Raw genomic sequence first — 22,046 nt, forward strand, 5'->3', positions numbered from 1 at the left:
TGACTCTCCACCCTCGATTTATACACGCCTCCCGTCCCGCCAATTGCAGGGCGCCATCAGTCAGGGCCTTTCTCCGGAGCTCAAATCATGCGCTGGTCGCAGTCCTCCAATCACAGCGGCTCGCAGGCAGGGACTACTTTGCAGTCGGAGAAGCGCGCAGGGAGAAGGGTGGTAGAAGAATTCTGATCTCGGGAAGTGTAGTTCAGTACTTGAAGGAAATACATAGAAGACTGCACCAAATCAGAGCACCATAAACTACATTTCCCAGAGGGCCCCGCGGTCGGAATACGAACCTTTTCTCACTCAGAGCGCTCACCCTCCCTAGTCGGTTCCGCCGTAGAGGTGACCTGACTCTCGATCCTGGTTTTGCAGGTGCTGAAATTGTCTACGCAATTCCCAATCATGGTGAGTGTGGACCCCCGGAACCTGCCCACCTCCGCCTTCGCGCCTTTCTGTGGGGGGTCCCTGCGCTTGAACGACTTCTGGGGCATAGTGGCTGTGGTAGGCACTGTCCTTCGCGCCCTTTAAAAAGGCCCGACTCATCTTCTGTTGACTGTCGCAGTGACCCAGTAATTGGGAAGGCATTGATTTCCCCCTGGGGGGCTTTTAGAACTCTGAAGAGATCTCGATCTCTGGAGGGGCACGGTATCTGCCCCGAATAGCGGGGATACGAGACTGCGAATTTCCTCCAAACCGTGTTAAGGGGGTTGATAAGGACTATAAATAAGATTTGATATGGCGGGGCGGGGGAGGGAGTTGGATCCCAATATCTTTTTGTCCTCTTCAGTCCACAAAGTTTGTAAGGTTTGTGTCATCAAACCCTTGAAAACAGAAGCCTCAACTCTAAAGGTAGTGCTTACCAGGTACTCCAGATTACGATCTACGTTTTTAGAAGATCTGTTTCCGCCATATCTGTTTCACAAAATGTTATTTAAAACCCGTCATTGAACTCCTTTTGTAATGACAGCAGGTGTTTCAGCGACAGCATCATTAGCCAAATAACTACTGCAGATGTTCTTTACTGACGAATATGTTATAAATTTTAGAAACACCACTTTTACTTTTTATATGATATAACCGTCTTCTCATAGAAGATCTGATACCTAGATCTCCATATCTGTCTCAGTGGAAAGGGAGAAAAAGGGGGGTGGTGAGAGAACTCTGACGTAGGTATAATCTGCATGCAGTTTGAAGGTGACATTTGACATCAGCCTGAAAAGAATTGTTTCAGTGCATGGATTTATAGTTGAGACTCTTTCTTGTTATCGCAAACCCTAAAATTGGGTAGGAGTGTGGGATGACTTGGAGATTTTCCAGAACCTGAAAAGACATGTTTTCAAGACAAGGGGATTACTCTTTCGACCTTCATAAGGCGGTTAACGGGGTCAACTAACTAATTCCTTGTAAGTGTTAAACCTAGGTTTCCTACTCATTTTGTCTGATATAATTAGACATTTAAATGATGGTTTCAAGTGGCTTCTGACCTAATAATTTTAGCAAGAAAACAGCAGTACATATTATCAGAGAACCTCAGACTTTATCATTTTAGAACTGGCTGGGACCTTTTAAAGATGATCTTGACAGATCTCCTCACATCAAATCTTAAAATTGAATTTATTAAAACCCAAAGAGGTTGTGATGTGCTCAAGGTCACACAACACTTTGCCCCCTAAGGGCTTACAATCTTTCCATTTGACTATATTGTGTCATACAGACACTTAACAAGTCATTCTGAAATTTTATTTTAGTAGCTGAGGTTCTGGGTGAAAATACAAGCTCATTCTGCAAACTAAGAGCCATAGTAGTTCCAGCTAGAAAAAACTGTTTATGACATTAGTTTCTACTGATAGTCTTCTAAATCAGCTGATGAACTATTATAAATCAAACAATGCATCATCAAAGTCTATTATGTAGGTAGTACTATTTTAGGCCAGAGAATCTACTAGTAAACCATACACAGGAAATAAGAGGTTAAGAGACTCAAAAGATCAGAAAGAAATTAATATTACCTGATAACTTTATTCCTTGCAATATGGAATAATGGAATCTTACAGTTGTAAGAGAATTTCCTCTAATCTTAAAACATTGCCTGGAGAAGTCCAAATGATTTTTCCAAGGTCACAGAAAAATCCTGGACTCCCATTCTTGTATTGTCTTGCTATATACAATATATCAAACGAGGCCTCATCTTTGGAAGGTCAAGCTAACAACAGATAATGCAGACTACGAGTAAGAATCCTCTTGTCAGTTTGCAGAAACTCAGCATATTCTCACATGATTCAATCTCCCTGCTTCCTAGGGACAGTGTGTGGGTATTCACTGAGTTAGACAAGACCTATTTTTTGTAAGCAATTAAAGCAATTTTTTAAAAGAGGGAGTATCCATAGTCACAGCAAAAATAAACTGTAAGAAAGAACATGAATGATACAGTTTGTCTTTTATATTATGGAAATATACATACATACATACATATATATATGAACGTTAAAAAGGAATATGTGGTCTTTCTGTAGAGTAACAAGAAACACCTAAATTCAAGCTTTATAACAAATGCGCATGACAGCCTGCATCTGCAGGAAGGTCATTAGTGCCCTGCCAAGAGCAAAGACATGCCTTTGGATCTTGGCCTGCTGCCCGGATGTCTAAGCAAAGAATAGTAACCTGTATTCACACTGTAACATTGTGGAAAGTCAGCTGGAATCTCCCACCCTCCTGCTTTTCACTGCAATGGTATAACGAGCAGAAAGAACTAGACTGGCTCTCTCTTTCCTGTTTTATCTTCAAACATTCAGTCTCTAACTAGGCTTCATACTAAAAGATAGGATTACTTACCTGTAAAAATAATTTGCTCAAAGACACAGAAGAAAGAAACTGCTGATGTGGAAATAGTAGCTGTTCATTAGTTTGCCACAACCCCTTTTCTTAGAACTGATACTATGAACACATTTTTAATAGCTAAAATTAACACTTAAAATTGACTGCATTATTCTGTTCTATCTACCTGACCTGGGAAGTTCAATTTTATAGATAGTGATATTCACTTTCTCCCTCACTTCTTAACCCAACATGCTTTACATTTTTCTTAACCCTTTCATTCATTCAACAATATTTATTTGTTGAATGCTGTATGGGAGGGCAAGTTTGAGTCAGAGTCCAACTATGCTCACTGTCTAGTAGAGTAACAGACATGTAAATATAAAACCGCTAGCCATAAGAATCCTCAGAGGAAAACTGTGTGGTGACAGAGACCTGTAATTATAGTACTTGCTACATACTCTTCTCAATGCTTGTGTATTAAGTCTCTCAAGCCTCATAACTAATTACCTTATTTGTTAGGTAACTGCTATTAATATGTCCATTTTACTGTGGAGAAGCAGTACTGAGAGGCGATTAAGTAACTTGCCCAAGAGCATACAGCTAATGAGGTGGAGAGCCAGGACTTGAACACAGAAAGTCTTGTTCTGGAAGCCAGCTCTTTACTATACTCTACTGCCTCTCTAGACCCCTGTTTAGAAAATTGTCTTGTCTGATTTCCTGTATATGGTTTGATAATGAATTCTCTGACCTGAAATTGTACCAGTTAGATATTTGAAGTTCAGTGATATATTGTTTTAATAAATGAAATAATAGTTGATTTAGACTATCAGAGCTAATATCATATAATTTTCGAGCTTTAACTACAGTGGTCATTGTTTCTTAGTGTTCTCAAAGCAAGTATAAGGCTTGCTAATTTTGCTTCCAACAATTCTTTCGTGGTTCCAAGTCTTTGGTAGTAATTTTTACAACATCCAGCAATTCCTTCAGCAAATATTTGAGATCCAATGACATGTAAGGCATTGTTCTAGGCAGATGGACTAGAACAGTGAATAAAAGTTCCTGGATTTTAAGAAGCTTGCATTCTAGAGAGGGAGGGGGAATAATTTCTTCCTCTATTCCCTTTTATCTCTTATACTCTGTTTGACTTCAAAGAAGGGAAAAATGATAGAATTTAAAACATGTAAATGCCATATGATAGCAAATGCAATTTTAGTATTCTTCATAAACCTAAAATCTATTTGGGAACTTTTCCCATATCTCTAAATGTACACAATATGATAATTCCCCAACTAAACCAATGTTAATATAAAATTAGTGAAGATGTGTATAGCAGGAACATAGGAAAACCAAATAAGACATCAGTGTAAAAAAAATAATAACAGTACAAAACACAACAAAGCAAAAATGGACAATTATGAATCAGACGTACTGCAGAGGAGGAGGAGGGAGAGGAATCAGATGGAGGGAGGGAGGAGCACAGGGGACTGAAGTGATGGTGCCCAGGTGCATTGGGGAAGGAAACTCTATGGGGACCACACCTGAGGGGGTGGGGGAAGCAAATATTGTTTAAAAATGAACAATGATGTAAAAAAATAAGTAAATAAAAAATGAGAGATTTAAAAAATAAATAAATAAAAACCATAAAAAAATAAAATTAGTGAAGATGGGGAAGAGACCTAGAGGTCTCTTGTTTTCTTTTTTTTGCCTATTGTGGTCATATCTCTGAAGAAGAAATACATACATTGTCTGCTGTGATTAGATTCATTTCCCTATAGCAATTGATATTTCCTTCTGAGATTTTTTTTTTCCTTTGTGTTCTATGGATACCAAATTGCCCAGTGCTACTGACCTTCAGAGGTTAGGGTTAGAAGGTTATAATGTTCCTTCCAAGTCACCTGTTTTCTTCTTTTCCAGAGGCTTGACTCTTCTGTGAAAGAAGGAATTCTAAATATAAAGAAATGCTTCAGTCCCCCATCAATTCAGTGGGATGCTTCTCTCCTGAAGATAGTGATAGAGATGACACAAAGTAGAAGTGTATTTACCTGGCATTTTCAGGGAAAGAAACCATTTGCCCTGATGGATTTTTCCATCAAATTAAATTTAAGTTTTCAAATATTTTTATTTAACTCTTTACCAGAAATATTTCCATTTTTAACTTCTCTGAGGTTAACTTTTTAAAATAACTCAGGTAAATACCTGGGAATATCAGTTATTATTTTAGTTCATATGTCCATATTTTGTTCAGGGCTACTGAGATCTGTAAAACTATTTCTGTAGTAATTATTATGGTTTGCTTTTTTTTTTTAATTTCTGCCCCTTTCCTCCCTTTTAAAATTATTTTTCCCTTGGAATCAGGTTTTTAGCTGTCACTACGTGTTCCTGTTCCAGATGTCATTTTATTTTTCTTCTTAAAAAAATACTTATTTTTCCTCCTACCGGTAGTTAAGTTGAATATTGATTGTCCTGTTAAAACTTTTTGGCTTATTGCAAATGAAAAAATTTAACCACTGTTACTCCTTCTCCTAGTGAGAAGAATTTTATTAACCAGAGGAGAATGGAGGGATTTGTGTAAGTGATTTTGTAAAGTTCTAGTGGCCACCAGGGTTTGTATCAACATACAGCTCATATCAACAAAGTTCTATTTTGGTGGTAAAGTATCCTTAAGAAGATGGATTAGATGAAATAAGTGAATCCAGTATAACAGGAAGTTACATAACACTACATAAAAATGTGAAAACAAAGCCAGATGCAAAGAAACTTTACAATTTTACATTGACTTTTAAAGTATGTGGTTGTCTTATTATAGAGAAAATCTTAATTATCTTTTAAGTAAAATAGCACTATTTAATAAGATCTCTTTCATTACAGTCTGAACCAATCAGAGTCCTTGTGACTGGAGCAGCTGGTCAAATTGCATATTCATTGCTGTACAGTATTGGAAATGGATCTGTCTTTGGAAAAGACCAGGTATGAGCAAATGTCTGTAAATCTTATGTCAAAGTAAAAATATTGTCAATAAAACCCAGTAATTGGTTGCAAAGAAATTTTGAAATGGTGAAGGCTTAGATTATACTAATAAGTGTATTAGGCATTTTACTATAAATGGAAACTGGTATGGTACAATATTAAAGTACCCCTCTAGGCATTGGTAACACTTTGCAAATCAGAACTTTTCTACATACTGTAATTGGTGCAGCCAGTAGGTGTAGTGGAAGGTATTCACTTGTGACAGTAACTATTAGGGAAAGTCATGGGGCAGAGAAAGTTGCTAAGTTATAAATCTGCTTCCTAATGTGACGCAGTTACCCCCCCATTCCAGCAAGTCTGATTAATGTCTATTAAAACACTTTCCTAAAGTATTCATTCTCTTTACCCATGGTTATTAAGTTCTTCATGCCAGATACTATACTTTTCCATAAACTAAAATCAGTTATCTATTGAAAATAAGAACTGCCATGTCACCTCAATTTGATATTTCTTCCATGAACTCCTTTAAAATACACCAATGATGTTTTCTCTTATTGTGTCGCTAGCAAATCCTCTCTGGCTTTCCTTTTTCTGAGAGTGACATGCTGTTAGGTGTCTGCCCTTCTAAATTATGACTAATTAGTGGGATATGTACACCAGATAACCAAAAACTATGCAAAAGGCCTTTTTTGTGACTAGATGACATACTGACAGATGTTGTTCTTGCTATTTGATAGCCTATAATCCTTGTGTTGTTGGATATCACTCCCATGATGGGTGTCCTGGATGGTGTCCTAATGGAACTGCAAGACTGTGCCCTTCCCCTCTTGAAAGGTGGGTTGAGAAGGGATCTTATAGTACTAATGGTTTTTGAAGAATAGATTTTAGATTTTTTGTTAATTAGTTTCTCAGTTGAAATTATTTCATAAAATTATTTTTGTTTCTGTGTACTGAATTACAACTACTTAGAAAGATGCATATAAGAATAAATAAGGGTAAAGTGAGAAAGAACCAGTGTAAGGTAAAAGACTATACTTTTTTTCAGCATGGTCAGATACAATTTTATTTCACTAAGTAATTATAATATTCCACAAGGGCAATATACCTGAGATTGTATTGTGTTGTTAGTTAGAATCTGTTTAATTTATAATAGTAGCTTTCTGTAATAAAAAAAACTTTCTCAGTTCTAAATGTTGTCCTCAAGCCCTATGCTGCTGTGAGTTTGGAAGACGGTATTTCATCTATAGTCGTATCCCATCTGCCAGCTAGCAGGTTGAGACACAGTATAAATTGTCCTAATTATATAGTGCATGGTTAGAAAAAGCCCACCAAGATATCTGCTAAGTACCTTTGCAATCATTCAATTACAAAGATATAAGACAAAGTCTTAAAGGATCATTAAAAGAATAGGTCAATGGGCCTTCCCTGGTGGCGCAGCCGTTGAGCACCCGCAGCCTCTGCAGCGCTGGTTCAATCCCCGGCCGCTGGCCAGGGTCCCACATGGCGTGACAGTCCTCTCCTGCTGTGCCCGCTGCTGCCCTCAGCAATGTATTTCGTCAGTCTGCCTGCTCTGTTGCCCGCTCTGGCTCTGGTGAATTCTCTCACCCACCTGTGCTTCTGACTGTACCCAGTGCTTGTTTAAATAAATAAATAAATCTTTAAAAAAAAAAAAAAAAAGAATAGGTGAAGTTGTAAAATAATGTGAATATTTTTCTTTAGCTATACTTGTAAGCAAAATATACATTCTCAAGAGAAACTATCTTTAGAATTCATTTATTTATTCAATGAGTATTTACTACATTACTAGAAACATTTAGTACAAGGATACTCTGCCATCTAAATCATTTGGTTGTGTAATGGAATGCATTACTTTGCCAGTCTATTCTGCTGACCCCCTTTTCTTACCCATTACTCTTTGCTAATCACTTCCTCTGCTGCTTTTTCCCTTTTTTTCTCTTGTCTCTCTCCTGACTTCCCTCTGCTTTCTCTAATGGGCCCAAGTTATAGTCAGCTTGTCTTGGTCAACTGTGAATATGACAGGAAAAGGAAGATAAATTTGCTTTACTGGGAAAATTTGTTTTTCTTTTCCAACTATTCCTTTATATATCTATTTTGGGGCTCATAGCAGCATGACTGACACAATTTCACTGGGTCTAAAATTTACCAATGATGATACTGAAACCATCCTGGCTACCGTTAGTCCCTTTGGGCTGCTGTAACAAAAATAGATTGAGTGGTTTGTAAGCATTGGAAATTTATTTCTCACAGTTCTGGAGGCTGGGAATTCAGATCAACAGATTAGGTATCTAATGAGAGCCCAATTCCTGGTTCATAGATGATGGTGACATTATTATGTCCTCATGTGACATAAAGTGTGAAGGGCCTCTGAGATCTCTTTTATAAAGGCATTAATCTCACTCATGGGGGCTCCACCCTTGACCTAATCACCTTGCAGCTAGCTGCCCCATCTACATCCAATGGCGGGGAGGGTTTTATAGCACTGGTTATGACATTTTTAATATTGTCAGCAAAGAAAAGTGATGATATGTGTAATTAATGAAAAACAAGTGATGTGTGTTTATTGGACTAACACTGTAGCATAGTGGTTGAACACTGGACCAACCTGGGCTGGAATTACAACCTTACTTAACCTTTTGATGGCATCTAGTTAATATCTTTAAATTTTTAGTGTCTTTATCTGGAAACTGTGATGATTAAATTTGATAAATCTCTTAGCTTTGTCCCTGGCACAGGACTGCTCAATAAACATTATTTTTTAATTTGTGATTGGTAATGGCAGACCTTAAAGTAATTGTAACTTAAGGCTAAGAGAATTAGTTTCTCTTGTGTTATCTGTGGCAATTAACAGCAAACTTAGCGTCAAAGAGTATAGTATGGGCCTCCCTTGGTGGCACAGGCTGTTGAGCAAAGCGCTGTGAAGCTGTCCACAGCCTCTGCAGCACTGGTTTGATCCCGGCCGGCCCACGAGGGTCCCACATAGCGAGCAGACCTCTCCTGTCTTGCCCGCTGCTCCCCTCAGCCATGTATTTCATCAGTCTGCCTGTTCTGTTCCTGCTGTCTCTGGTGAATCCTTTTACCCTCCCGCGCATCTGGCCTGTACCCCGCTTCTTGTATAAATAAAAAAACCTTTAAAAAAAAATACAGTATACCTTGACTCATATGTGATCATAAAAGATAAAAGTTAAATAATTTTTGAAATTAAGAGAATTATTGAAATAGAGTAAAGCAAAGTTAATTTATTGACTTCTATTGTTGTTATAGTTATTAAATTAATGTAGTATTTCTTTTCTTAGGCCCCTAAAAACTTTATCAGTGTGATATATAATAGTAAATATTTTCTACAAAGTGAATTGTATGGTAAATACAGCATAAAAAAGAAAACCTCAGACTTTGGTGTTTATGTAGCTCTGCATATTTATTGCCACTTTCACAGATGTCATCGCAACAGATAAGGAAGAGGTTGCCTTCAAAGACCTGGATGTGGCCATTCTTGTGGGCTCCATGCCAAGAAGGGATGGCATGGAAAGGAAAGATTTACTCAAAGCAAATGTGAAAATCTTCAAGTGCCAGGGTGCAGCACTGGATAAATATGCCAAGAAGTCAGTTAAGGTGACTAAAACAGTATTTTATGGGGGTTTTCATTATCATCATTTGAAACTCCTGCATTCAACATTTAAGTGAAAACAAATTGCTTTGCAATTGCTTTGCCTTATTTTTTTTTTTCCTCTAGTTCTATACAGTGGTCAGTAAATACCAAATTTGTTCCATGAGCTCTGTTTCTTAGTGTAGATATATATAATCAGATTTACTGAAATATGTTTTACCTGTTAATATATCCTAAAATTTTAATTAGTTTGCAAGCCTTTAGAGAAAACATAGAACTTTCTGGTTCTTCTTAACTGTGTGGGAATATTTATTCAAACATTGGAATCTTATTGTGTGATTTTGGAGAGAAATAGCTATGAACTGCATTCTCAGCAGTAGGAGATGGTGGCTTCTGAATGCTTAGATTTTCTCAATCCAGACAAATTATGTTATGCTTAGCTCTTGAGTAGTTGAGCCGGTATGACTTTCTATTCTGTTTGTGTTCAAGCTATTTAGTTTCTACATTTGTGTGAATATTACAGTAAAGCCTTTGTGTGAATATTACAGTAAAGCCTTTTTGTCACAACAAAAAGCCTTGCTGGTTAAAGGCTTTACTAATTTTGATACACTTCTTCCTCTATCCTAACTTAAAAAAAGGTAAGAGAGAATTTTATAAAATTTTTAAGGTTGCCAATTACAGTATTCTACTTTGTCACTTGCTTTTTGTGTATTCCTAAATAGTTAACTTTTATTTCCTGTTATCATTAACAAAAATAATAGAATGGACCTGAGTTGAAATCTACAAGTTTCGGGGCCTCCCCGGTGGCACAGCGGTTGAGCGCTGGGTTGCGAAGCTGCCCGCGGCCTCTGCAGCGCCGGTTCGATCCCCGGCTGCTCCCAGGCCACCAGAGGAGGGTCCCACATGGCGCGCAGACCTCTCCTGCCGCCTGCTGCTCCCCTCAGCAGTGTACTTTGGTCCTTCTGCCTGTTCTGCTCCCCGCTCTGGCTCTGGTGAATTCTCTCGCCCTCCCGTGCTTCTGACTGTACCCAGTGCATGTATAAACAAAAACGAACGAACAAATAAATAAATAAATAAATAAAGCATGCCTCTATTAAAAAAAAAAAAAATTTAAAAAAAAAAAAGAAATCTACAAGTTTCTTAACAAAATATTACAAGGCTCTTTGGACTGCTAAAATAGAGGCTCCTTGAAGTAACACTCCTCATCCAAAAGTGTTCTTGTGAAGTATGTACTGATGCTGGAACACTTAAGTATTATATCTTTAGCTGGCTTTAAAATGGGTCCAAAAAATCACTAAGGAGAGAGAGAGACACACACATACACAAGAGAGAGGAGGGGGGAGATGGTAGAAATGAGAGAATCTGAGTAAAGGAAATGTGGAGTTAAGGAAATGTAGAGTTAGTCTTTGTAATATGCTTGCAGCTTTTCTATAAGTTTGATACTATTTCCCAATAAGATTTCTTAAAATTATCATTTTATTAAAGATTTTTAAAACTTGAAAACTCCATGTGTGCATTTTCCTATACTTTATTATAATTTAGTGTCTCCCATATTTCCTCCATTAAAAAAAGTAGCGTGACATGCTCTCTTCTAAAGATTGATTTAATAGCTACAGAGTGGGTGGGACCATGGGTTATCTTTATTTTAGCAAATATCCCAGTTAATTCTTAGAATTAGGCAAGACTGGGAAACACAAATTATTGTCCTAAATAAACTGCTCGATTAGAATTGTTTTGTTAGACTACTTTTATAAGAAAGAAAATTGTATGAATGACTCAAACTGTGATACAGTAGATAAATGCTCTGTCTCTGTTTGGCCTTACCCCTCACCACCACTCCCCCCACCCCCCCCCAAAATAAAAAACCCAAACCATAATGCAAATTATGTATTTTAGGTCTTGGACACTGCCACCTGGAAAGTGACCTATTTACATAATGGTGGCTTTATTAAAGAAATATTTTCAGTAGTCATGCCAAACACTAACAAGGAAAAAATATTTTTAGAAGCGAAGATAGAAACTACTTGGTAACTATATAGCCAGGTATCACCTAGTGATGTTTCTGTCAGTAAGGAGCCACATCCACAACAATGGTCCCAGCAGGCTGTAGCATGCCCCCTAGGTGCATCATAGGCTATACCAGCTAGGCTTATAATTACGCTGTATCCCCCACAAGGAAATCACCTACCCACCCCAGCATTTCTCAACACCTACCCCGACAGCTAAGAGCCTCATGACTATAACTATTCAGCTCATATAAGCTTGATAGAAAAGCTACATGTTACATTCTTGTCACTCATCTCAAATAGTTTAGTTAATCAGTATATGGCCTGTAACTGCTGTGCCTGGCCTTACATCCTAGGTTGTCGTGGTAGGAAACCCAGCCAATACCAACTGCCTGACTGCCTCCAAATCAGCGCCATCCATCCCCAAGGAGAACTTCAGCTGCTTGACTCGTTTGGATCACAACCGAGCTAAAGCTCAGGTAAGGGAAATGCCTTTTAAAATCTGTTGAGTCTTCAACTTTAATACCTTTTCTGTCACTTTTAAAGAAGTGGAATCTTAGTTTGTACTTTTGTTTTTGTTTAGTAGGAAACTGTTCAGTTTGTTGGGAAATCTTTTAATCTAATCTCTAAGGACCAGAGACTGAACCGCCTGCTTAACTCCCTTCAACTGTATTTTATTTGCTAAGTATAATTAAATGGAGTTGCTAATGTCCTCTTACTACAGTGCTTAAAATTGATTGCTTATATTGCTAATTCATGATAGTATATAATTTAGTTTATTTTTGTCAGATATTAAAAAAACTGAGCTTTACGAGTTTCTGTTCTGCTTCTTTTTCTGTATAACTATCAAATTCATATTTTTAATTTCATGTTTAATTTTGTAACTTTTTAATAATCTACTTTTCCCAAAAACTTCCCGCTTTGCACTACTTAGCAGCTAAATTTTATTTGTTGTCAAGTTTTCCTTCCCTTTGGAGCCTTAAATAAATACATCCAGGGGTCAGTGACTCAGGGACTGCCGCTCACCTGTCCTTGTCTTCTGGGCTTTCTCAGATGCAGGTGTCATGCTGCCCATGCTAGAGCACAACAAAGGTCTAGTTTTCTTACCTTTAAAGCACTTTTCTAGTCATAGTCATAGTTCATTATGGATAGATAGATAGATCTATGAATTTTATTCCTTTTTCTTCTAGAGAAGACAGTTTGTTTAGTTTCAAGAAAATTGTTGTTTTATCAAAATACAGTGTGAGGTCTAAGTTGGCATCTCTGACTTAAACTAAGATTGGTAATTTTCCACTTAGAGTTGCCCAATAAAGCAGAAAATAATTAACATGTGTAGAGTTCTCACTCTAAACTGATTGCTTTACATGTAATTTGTCATGTAAATCTTATATTAAGCATAGGAGTTATTATTATTCTCTTTGACAGGTAAGGAACCTAAAACCCAAAAAGGTCAGTGTAGAGGCAGGAATGGACACGGTGCAGGTTTTCTATGATCCAGCAGACCGGGTAAAGGAGGAGTCAGAGTCCTCAGTGGTTTTATGCAGGTCTTTTATTGGAATTTACCGGGTACACAGCAGGCAAGGGTGCTGGGGGGCCGGGAGGCTAGCAGGCCTCCCAGCCCCCAGCAAGTCTTCACTCTATGTGGACTCTCCGGTGTTCTGTGCTTGTGTTCGTTCTTGGCTTCTCTCTCAGCTTCTCTTTTGGCTTCTCTTTCGGCTCTTCGGCTGCTCTTCTCGGCTTCTACTGGCGTCCCCATGACGCCCCCCTTAAAAAGCACAGTCTTAGCCCAGGTGGATCTCATCTACCTATGCCCACACCCTACTCCAGGTGCCCGCCATCAGGCATGCATTCAGGACCGCGAGGATCCATCATCTATGCTGATGGTGGGAGGGCAGAAAAGCCTGATACATTTTACCTTACCCTACAGTCAGGAAACTTGCTCACTCATATAGCTAGTAAATGATGGCACCACCTAGATTTACCTAACTGCAAACCCTGTGTGTATTCTTAACATAATGAATGCAAGTGAGCTAAATCTATATACTAGCTCTGTGACCTTGAGAAAGTCTATTCAAGCTACAGTGAGGTAATAATTGTATCGACCTCAAAGGATAATTGTATGGATTAAATGAGATAAGATCTATGTTAAGTCATTGTCATGTGCTGGAAATGTAGTAAAACTATAAAAAAGGTTAACTGCTATTATTATTACTGAATTTTTAAAAAGTAGTAAGGGGATTATGGACTAGAGTTGAGAAATTACTAAACATCTCCCTTAATGTTCTCTGAGAGGCTTTGGGCTGTGGTTTGGCATTTTTTCCTTGATTGTTTAACTAGAGTCTAATGACTAGAAAGGCATAGAAGATTGAATGACTAGGGCCAGGAGATTTGGGCACTACGGAACTGATAAAGGAAAAGTTATAGGTGTTACAGTTCTGAACTCCTGACTAGCAAGTGGTTAGTTACTTAGTTGCAACAGGGAACAAAGGGTAAAATGACACTAGCAAACCTTCCTCTTCACCATCTCCCAAGGCCTTGTAGAGGCAGACTTTGGAAAATTCTGCTTCCAGAGGTACTGCTAAGTGACACTTTGTCCCCGTGCCTGAAACAGTTTTCCTCGTATAGGGGCTAAAGTCTGAATGAGGAAAGATGAGAAGCTATCTTGTCAAACTTTAACTTTTGGCTTGTGTTCCAGCAAGCCAATCTGGCACAGTGTGAGCTTTTAGGAAGTTTCTAAAGAAACAGTTTCTTCCTCCTATAGAAGTTGTTAATCCAGTGAGAAAAACAACAAAACCAAAGATTAATTTTTTTACGTAATGGTTATTCGTCTTTCCTAATTTGTTTTGGAACTCAAAGGACTTAGCTACCTTGTCACTGTCACCTGCAGAACTCCTGTGTGTATTTGCACAGAAGTGCTGTGCATGTGTGTCTGCTGGCAAAAGTGAACTGGCAATGGAACCAGTTAACTGGTGTCAGAAGAAAGAAAATTAGGAGGGCTGCAGAATTTGTCAAAAACAGTTTAACAGATCTGTGTGACAGAAATGGAAGTATCTTAAGGGAGCAAATAACTGTTATACCGATACATGTTAATTTAGACTAATGAATTAATCCAACATGACTAATTCAGAAACTAATATCTCCTGGGTACAAATTATGTGGCCTTTGCCCTTCATATAAAAGTGGGTTAGCACTCTGATCAGAGAGTGGGTAGGAAGTAGACAACAGGGACAAAGGAAATGGGAGAGCCAAGGAGTCCTGTGGGGAGGAGAGGCCTAGAGGCAGTATGTGTTCTCTGTACTTTGGAGCTTGGATTCTGAGTTCTTGGCAATATACACCTTGGGTTACTTGCCCCAGGTTCCTTTTTCTTTGTGATGCCAGCTAAATTTAAGTAAGGGTAATTCTTCCCAAGTCCTTTCAGGTCATGACACAATAGAAAATGGTTCTCAATGTGCTAATACCATTTGCTCTAACCACTAAGCCTATTAATAGTTGAGTTGCCCCCAGAAACCAACCATCCAGCTAATTTTGTGAAGACTGATATGGTAGTTAACAGTCCTAATACTCTAGATGAAGCCCAAAATTATATCAGAAGTGATTTTAAATATCAAAAACAGAGATTTTGAAGTAAATTTTTAAAATGTAACTATTTTGGAATTTATGAAATACGTATCAACTTAGTTTAAAAGTCATATTGAAAGTAAAGATAATTCGCTTCTTCACTAAATAAATTAGTGTGAAGGTGGTGAAGCCATTTCTCTGTATGTTTTCGTGAATGAGTCCATGACATTTAATCACATAATATAAATTCCTGTAAGCCCCATAGTCAAAACACAGAATTGTCCCATCACCTACAGAACAACTCCTTCATGCTGCCTCTTATAGTCACACTCTTCCTTTCCATTCCTGAACCCTGACACTTAGCTGTTTTCCATCTCTAATTTTTTTATTTTGAGAATGTTATAAATATGGAATTACATGGTAAGTAGCTTGTTGAGATTGAATTTTTTTTCACCAGTTTAACACCTTTCATATACACCTAAGTTGTTGTGTTATCAGTAGTTCATTCCTTTTTAATGTTTTTCCACTTACTCCATTGTGTGTATATAACAATTTGTTTAACCATTTTTGAAGGACTTTTTCTAGCTTAGGGCTATTACTATCCTTATTTTTTAAATTCCTTTAAAATATCAGTAGGGCCTCCCATGGTGGCGCAGGTGGTTGAGCGCCGCGCTGTGAAGCTGTCCGCAGCCTCTGCGGCACCTGTTCAATCCCAGCCAGCCAGCGAGGGTCCCACATGGCGCAGCAGACCTCTTCTATCTCGCCTGCTGCTCCCCTCAGCAGTGTATTTCGTCAGTCTGCCTGTTCTGTTCCCCACACTGTCTCTGGTGAATCCTCTCACCCTCCCACGCATCTGGCCCGTACCCCGGTTCTTGTATAAATAAATAAATCTTAAAAAAAAAATAAAGTATCAGTATAATTCCTTTGTTAGATGATGAATGCTCAGATAGAACTTTGATGCAGTACTGCTTTTATTTATTTATGCAAAAGCCATAGACTCGGCCACAACACTTTTTTTTTTTCCAATTCTTATAACAGCATAAAAGAAAAACTTGATCTCTAATGTCCCCCCGAACAGCCTTTCTGCCTGCCTGTGACTATGCAGGTGTTTCTCTTCACAAACCTCCTTTTCAGGGGCAGCTCTTTCTGACCACTCATGCCTATGCAGGTGTCCTTTATTCTTCTCTCCCTTTTTATAATAAACCTGCCCTTTGGATGTAAAATATAAAATTTTATAGATATATGTATGTCCCCTTACACATCAGCTTTAAACATTTTTTTTCCAGTAACATTTCCTTCTAGCACATCTTAGGTTCTATTGTCTAATTAGGAATAAATAATACCACTGATCATAATTTCATTTCTGCACATATATCTTATCAAGCAAATAACAGAATAAGCAAACTCATTTCATTTTATCGAAATCTTCTGATATTTAACTTCCTCACCCTTTCTGTGACTATAGTACATAGTTCTATAATGGTACTATGTAATGTAATAGATGCTCTTACCATGCAGGGTCTTAAAGTGCTTTCTGAACTTTAAGATTGTTATGTGTTAATAATTTTAGTATTATATGCATGTTATATGTAAACACTTGTTCAGTTTTTTAATCTATAAAATCAGGATAGTCATAGGATGAGTCCCTTGGTAAGACTCATCTTTTGTAAGATGAGTCCCTTGAGACTCCAAAACTTCCTATTTAGGATTTTTGAAATATAATTTGTGTATGGTATATAATAAAAATTTCACCTAAAAAATGGAGAAGGTACCCAGATACCTGATTGTGCAGAGTGCTGAGAGATCTCCAAATAAGTGTTAACAACAAAACAGAAGTCACATTTAAATGTCTGAGCAACATGGATTGGAAGACTAAACATTATTAAAATGGCCATCCTACCAAAAGCAATATACAGATTCAATGCTATTCCAATAAAAATTTCAATGTCATTCTTCAAAGAAATAGAACAATTATTGATGAAATTCATATGGAATCACCAAAAACCCTGAATAGCCAAAGCTCTCCTGAAAAAAAAGGATGGAATGGAGGCATCACACGCCCAGACTTCAAACTATACTACAAAGCCATAATCATCAAAACTGCATGGTATTGGAACAAGAACAGACACACAGACCAATGGAATCGAATAGAAAATCCAGAAATAAACACACAGATTTATGGTCAACTAATCTTTGACAAAGGAGCAAAGAATATGCATTGGAGCAAAGAAAGTTTGTTCAATAAATGGTGCTGGGAAAACTGGGTCGCTACATGCAAAAGAATGAAGCTTGACTACTACCTCACACCATGCACAAAAACCAACTCAAAATGGATTAAAGAACTAGACATAAGACCTGAAACCATAAAATACATAGAAGGAAATATAGGCGAAACACTACATGATATGCACATCAAAGACGTCTTTACAGACACATCACCCAAAGCAGTGATAGTGAAGGCACAGATAAACAGCTGGGACTACATCAAATTAAAGAGCTTCTGCACAGCAAAAGAGACAATAACAAAACCAAAGAGAAACCCCACCGACTGGGAGAACATTTTTGCACACAACACTAATGATAAAGGACTGATCACAGAAATCTACAAAGAGCTGATGAGACTCAACAACAACAAAGAAAATAATCCAGTCAAAAAATGGGCAGACGAGCTAAAAAGAAACTTCTCTGAAGAGGAAATGCAAATGGCCAACAGGCATATGAAAAACTGTTCAACATCATTGTAATCAGGGAAATGCAAATCACAACTACAATGAGATACCATCTAACACCAGCGAGAATGGCACATATTAAAAAAAACTAGCAACAACAAATGTTGGTGAGGGTGTGGAGAAAAAGGAACTCTCCTGCACTGTTGGTGGGAGTGCAAACTGGTCCAACCACTATGGAGAGCTGTGTGGAGATTTCTGGACCTACGAAACATAGAGCTTCCATATGATCCAGCAATTCCACTCCTAGGTATTTACCCAAAGGACACAGAAGCATCAATTCCAAAGAGCATTGCACCCCTGTGTTTATAGCAGCACTGTTTACAATAGCTAAGCTTTGGAAACAACCCAAATGTCCAAAATTAGATGACTGGATCAAGAAACATGTGGTACATGTACACCATAGAATATTACTCAGCATTCAAAAAAGATAAACACATGCAATTTGCAGCAACATGGATGGCTCTGGAAGGGATCATGCTCAGCGAAATAAGCCAGAAAGAAAAAGAAAAATACCGGATGGTCTCACTCATAGCAGGAATCTAGAAAACTTAAATAAGGGACCAGGAAAAAGAATAACTATAGGAAAGAAAATATCAAAATCAACAAACAACTATGAACCAGAGACACTCTATGGGTGAGGCGGGGGGGGGGGCCGGATTAAGGAGGGCTCGGGGTCAAAATAAGGGGGTTGTAATTGTATGGGGAATATAAAAAATAAAATTTAAATAAAAAAATAATATAAAAAAAGATTGAACTGGGGGAAAAAATGTCTGAGCAATATTGACTTCTTACTTATTGTTTTATATTTGATGAATCCATTGTACAATAAGTTAATCACAAATTGTAGGGTGCTCTCTTGTCGTCATACATTCTATTTCAATATTATACCCTGTTTCAAGTTCACAGATTTGTTTTACTGTTAAACTGTTTCAAGAAATTGCCAAACAGTGAAATCTACATTTAAAAAGTTAGTATTAGTATTGAGTTCTCTTGAAGTTTCCAGAGCTTTTATCTTAAAGGCATTTGTCACACAGATCACAATTTAAATAAAAGATGATTGTCTTAAGTAATCTGTTTATTTTGTTTTTAACTAGATTGCTCTTAAACTCGGTGTAACTTCTAATGATGTGAAGAATGTCATTATTTGGGGAAACCATTCCTCGACTCAGTATCCAGACGTCAACCATGCCAAGGTGAAACTGCAAGGAAAGGATGTCGGAGTTTATGAAGCTCTGAAAAATGACAGCTGGCTCAAGGGAGACTTCATCACTGTAAGAAAAATCTGGGAGTCCTCTTAACAGACAGGCTTAAGGAATTTTTGAATTCTTGAGACTCACTGCATTATTCACCTGAGTAGCTCTCCAAGGGTTAGGGATGCAGGGTGGGGAATCAAGGAGTGTAGGCTTTTCGCAGTTGCTCTGATAACCTCATACTTACTTTTAGGGTTGTACTAAGTCAACCAAAATGCATTCTGAACTGATCTATTTCATGGCAATCATGATTGATTGTAAAGAGGGGAGGAACTCTTAGAGTACCCTCTAGTCATCTGGTTATTTTTATACAGTGATCCATTTCTTTGATTGAGGTGTAGCAAACTTTTTGTGGGGATTTGTAGTTTTCTCTTTTCAAGAAGATGGATGCTTGTAATTGAAATAGGTTAGTGACACCAACAGTGGGTAGTTGTGTGACTTTGAATAGGATACATTAAGCTTTGGTTGCAGGCTTTCACCCCATGATCAGCTTGGAATTTATAAAAATTCTACTGTCGTGACCAAATAACTCTACTGTCTCTGCCTCCCTCCAGACTGTGCAGCAGCGTGGTGCTGCTGTCATCAAGGCTCGGAAACTCTCCAGTGCGATGTCTGCTGCAAAAGCCATCTGTGACCATGTCAGAGACATCTGGTTTGGAACCCCAGAGGTGAGGACTTGGGAGTTTGCATAGGCCACTCTTTGATTTTTTTCTCACTGATGTTATAATGTAAAGATGTCTTAGCCACCAGGCCGATTTGGTTCACATCCTAACTCAGTTGCCTATTGTCTGAGTAGCCATGGGAAAGTTATTTAATCTCTGAACTGTTTTGTCATCTGTTATGTGGCATTTTTCTCACAGGGTTGTAGGGCTTAAATGAGATGATACATGGAAAACAGCTAGCATACAATGTAAGAGTGACTTTTTTTTTCCACTTAAAACCATATTAAGCCATTCTTCCTCATTTACAAATGAGGATTAGTTTCTCTGGCCTGCTTCACACATGGATTGAAAAAGTGGAGTGAGATAATGCCCATGAAAATTACCCTGTTGTGGACGTGCCTAATCATGAGTCCTTATATAAGAAGAAGTTGTGTACATCATACATCTTTAGTTTGTATTGGTTTTTTTTTCAATTTTTTAAATTTATTTATGCATACAAGAGATGGGATACAGACCAGAGTTGTGGGGATTGAGAGGATTCACCAGAGACAGAGAGGGGAGCAGAGCAAGCAGATCCGGAGACGTCTGCTGTGCCATGTGGGTCAGCTCCCTGGCCGGGGATGGAAATGTGCTGCAGTGGCTGGGATAGCTTCATAGTGCTGAGACTTAACCCCTTGTGCCACTGGGGTGGCCCTGTATCTTTAGTTTTGCAAGTTATGTGTCAGTTGTATAATAATGACCAAAGTATGGACCTCCCCTGGTGGTGCAGCGGTTGAGAGCTGGGCTGCGAAGCTGCCCGCAGCCTCTGCAGTGCAGGTTCAATCCCCGGCCACCAGCGAGGGTCCCACATGGTGCGCAGACCTCTCCTGCTGCCCGCTGCTCCCCTCAGCAGTGTACTTCAGTCCTTCTGCCTGTTCTGTTCCCTGCTCTGGCTCTGGTGAATTCTCCCTCCCGCACTTCTAACTGTACCCAGTGCTTGTATAAATAAATAAATAAATCTTTTTTTAAAAAAAAATTAAAAAATAATAATAATAATGACAAAAGTACTATGTAAATGTAAAATGTTGTTATTTTAGGGAGAATTTGTGTCCATGGGTGTTATCTCTGATGGTAATTCCTACGGTGTTCCTGAAGATCTGCTTTATTCATTCCCTGTGACAATCAAGGTAGGGTACTTGGGTTTATTTAGCTTAAGTCTGTACTCTACTGGGAAAGTATTTGGATGTTTTTCTTAAGAATTATGTAATTTAGTCTAGAGACTTGTCTGTTTTAGACAAGTAGTAGACAAATGTCTACTAATTTAGACATTTTTCTCTGCTTTAAATTGTGGGAAGCACAGCCTCTCATCATTAAAAGATTGAAATTAGTCTTCAGTGCAGGATTCAACTCTTCCCACTTGATTATGATGATGCTCTATCAGGATTAACCTACCATTAGTATCTTCTAAATTAAGCAATGGGTCTCAATAGTACTATTTATTGTAAACTTACTAAAGCCCATAGTTTTTTATGTTGGCTAATTAAAGCTTTATTTAAAGATATTTTCTATCTTCAGTGAGTTTTACATTTAAGCAATGCATATTTATCAGAATTTCTATGAATTAAGATCTAGGCTTTGATTTGCATCTTTAGAATCATACTTTAGAACAGGTCCTCTTCTAGATTTAAGGTTCAAACTATGTCATTACTTTGTGGAGAACATCAGTTCTAATTTAATGATAAATCTCTTATTTGCAATTATTTTCAAATAGAATAAGACCTGGAAAGTTGTTGAAGGTCTCCCTATTAATGATTTCTCACGTGAGAAGATGGATCTTACTGCAAAGGAACTAGCAGAAGAAAAAGAAACTGCATTTGAATTTCTTTCCTCTGCCTGACTAGACAATCATTTTCATTTCAATCATGTTACTAAATGCCCCAAAGCTGAAGAATCTAAATGTCGTCTTTGACTATAGTACCAAATAATAATAAGGTATACTTAAATTACATGTGAAAAACAACAGATTTTAAAGATTGTGTGCTTCTTGGTACAAATTTGTGACAGTTTATCATCATGCTGTTAGTGCTGCATTCTAAATAAACTATATATTCAAATGAAAATGACTCAGACTTTTAATTTGTAACCACTATTTTGTCTCTGTTTAAATTTGCATGTTTTTCACTTGCCTAATGAGTTGTGAATTTCTTTTTTTTCAACCAGTAAATGGTAATAAAAATGGAAAATGTTAAAAGGGGAAGCACAATTGTCTTATATTTAATAGAATATGAAAATCAATCTTGTGATATGAATTAGTCTACTTCAGAATATATTTTAAACATTATATACATTGGGCAATTAAACATTTGTCATTTTAAAATCTTAGAGGTTAGTAGGTTGTACTTTGTGGATAATGTGATTTTAACATTATTTAATAGGTTACAAATAATACTGTT

The 22,046-nt window shown here is 37.7% G+C and overlaps 1 protein-coding gene across 1 annotated transcript; it reads left to right on the forward strand.

Moving 5' to 3' along the window:
* Positions 1-213: 213 nt before the first annotated feature.
* MDH1 (malate dehydrogenase 1) lies at positions 214-21,713 on the forward strand. The gene is made up of 9 exons (XM_037527476.2): positions 214-405; positions 5,686-5,784; positions 6,522-6,618; positions 9,239-9,414; positions 11,772-11,894; positions 18,797-18,973; positions 19,507-19,620; positions 20,691-20,780; positions 21,365-21,713. Exons 1-9 carry the CDS (start codon positions 403-405, stop codon positions 21,488-21,490), a joined length of 1,005 nt encoding a protein of 334 aa, XP_037383373.1. The 5' UTR covers positions 214-402; the 3' UTR covers positions 21,491-21,713.
* The last annotated feature ends 333 nt before the right edge of the window (positions 21,714-22,046 follow it).

The sequence above is a fragment of the Talpa occidentalis genome, unplaced genomic scaffold (genome assembly GCF_014898055.3).
Source record: "Talpa occidentalis isolate TD23 unplaced genomic scaffold, MPIMG_talOcc4v2.1 talOcc4.5, whole genome shotgun sequence".
Classification (NCBI taxonomy): Eukaryota; Metazoa; Chordata; class Mammalia; order Eulipotyphla; family Talpidae; genus Talpa; species Talpa occidentalis.

Bases quoted from the DNA above. Each gene is read 5' to 3' on its own strand.
- MDH1 (XM_037527476.2), top strand. The intron at 6,619-9,238 runs GTGGGTTGAGAA...CCACTTTCACAG, and splicing joins TGCCCTTCCCCTCTTGAAAG to ATGTCATCGCAACAGATAAG. The intron at 18,974-19,506 runs GTAAGAAAAATC...GCCTCCCTCCAG, and splicing joins TCAAGGGAGACTTCATCACT to ACTGTGCAGCAGCGTGGTGC.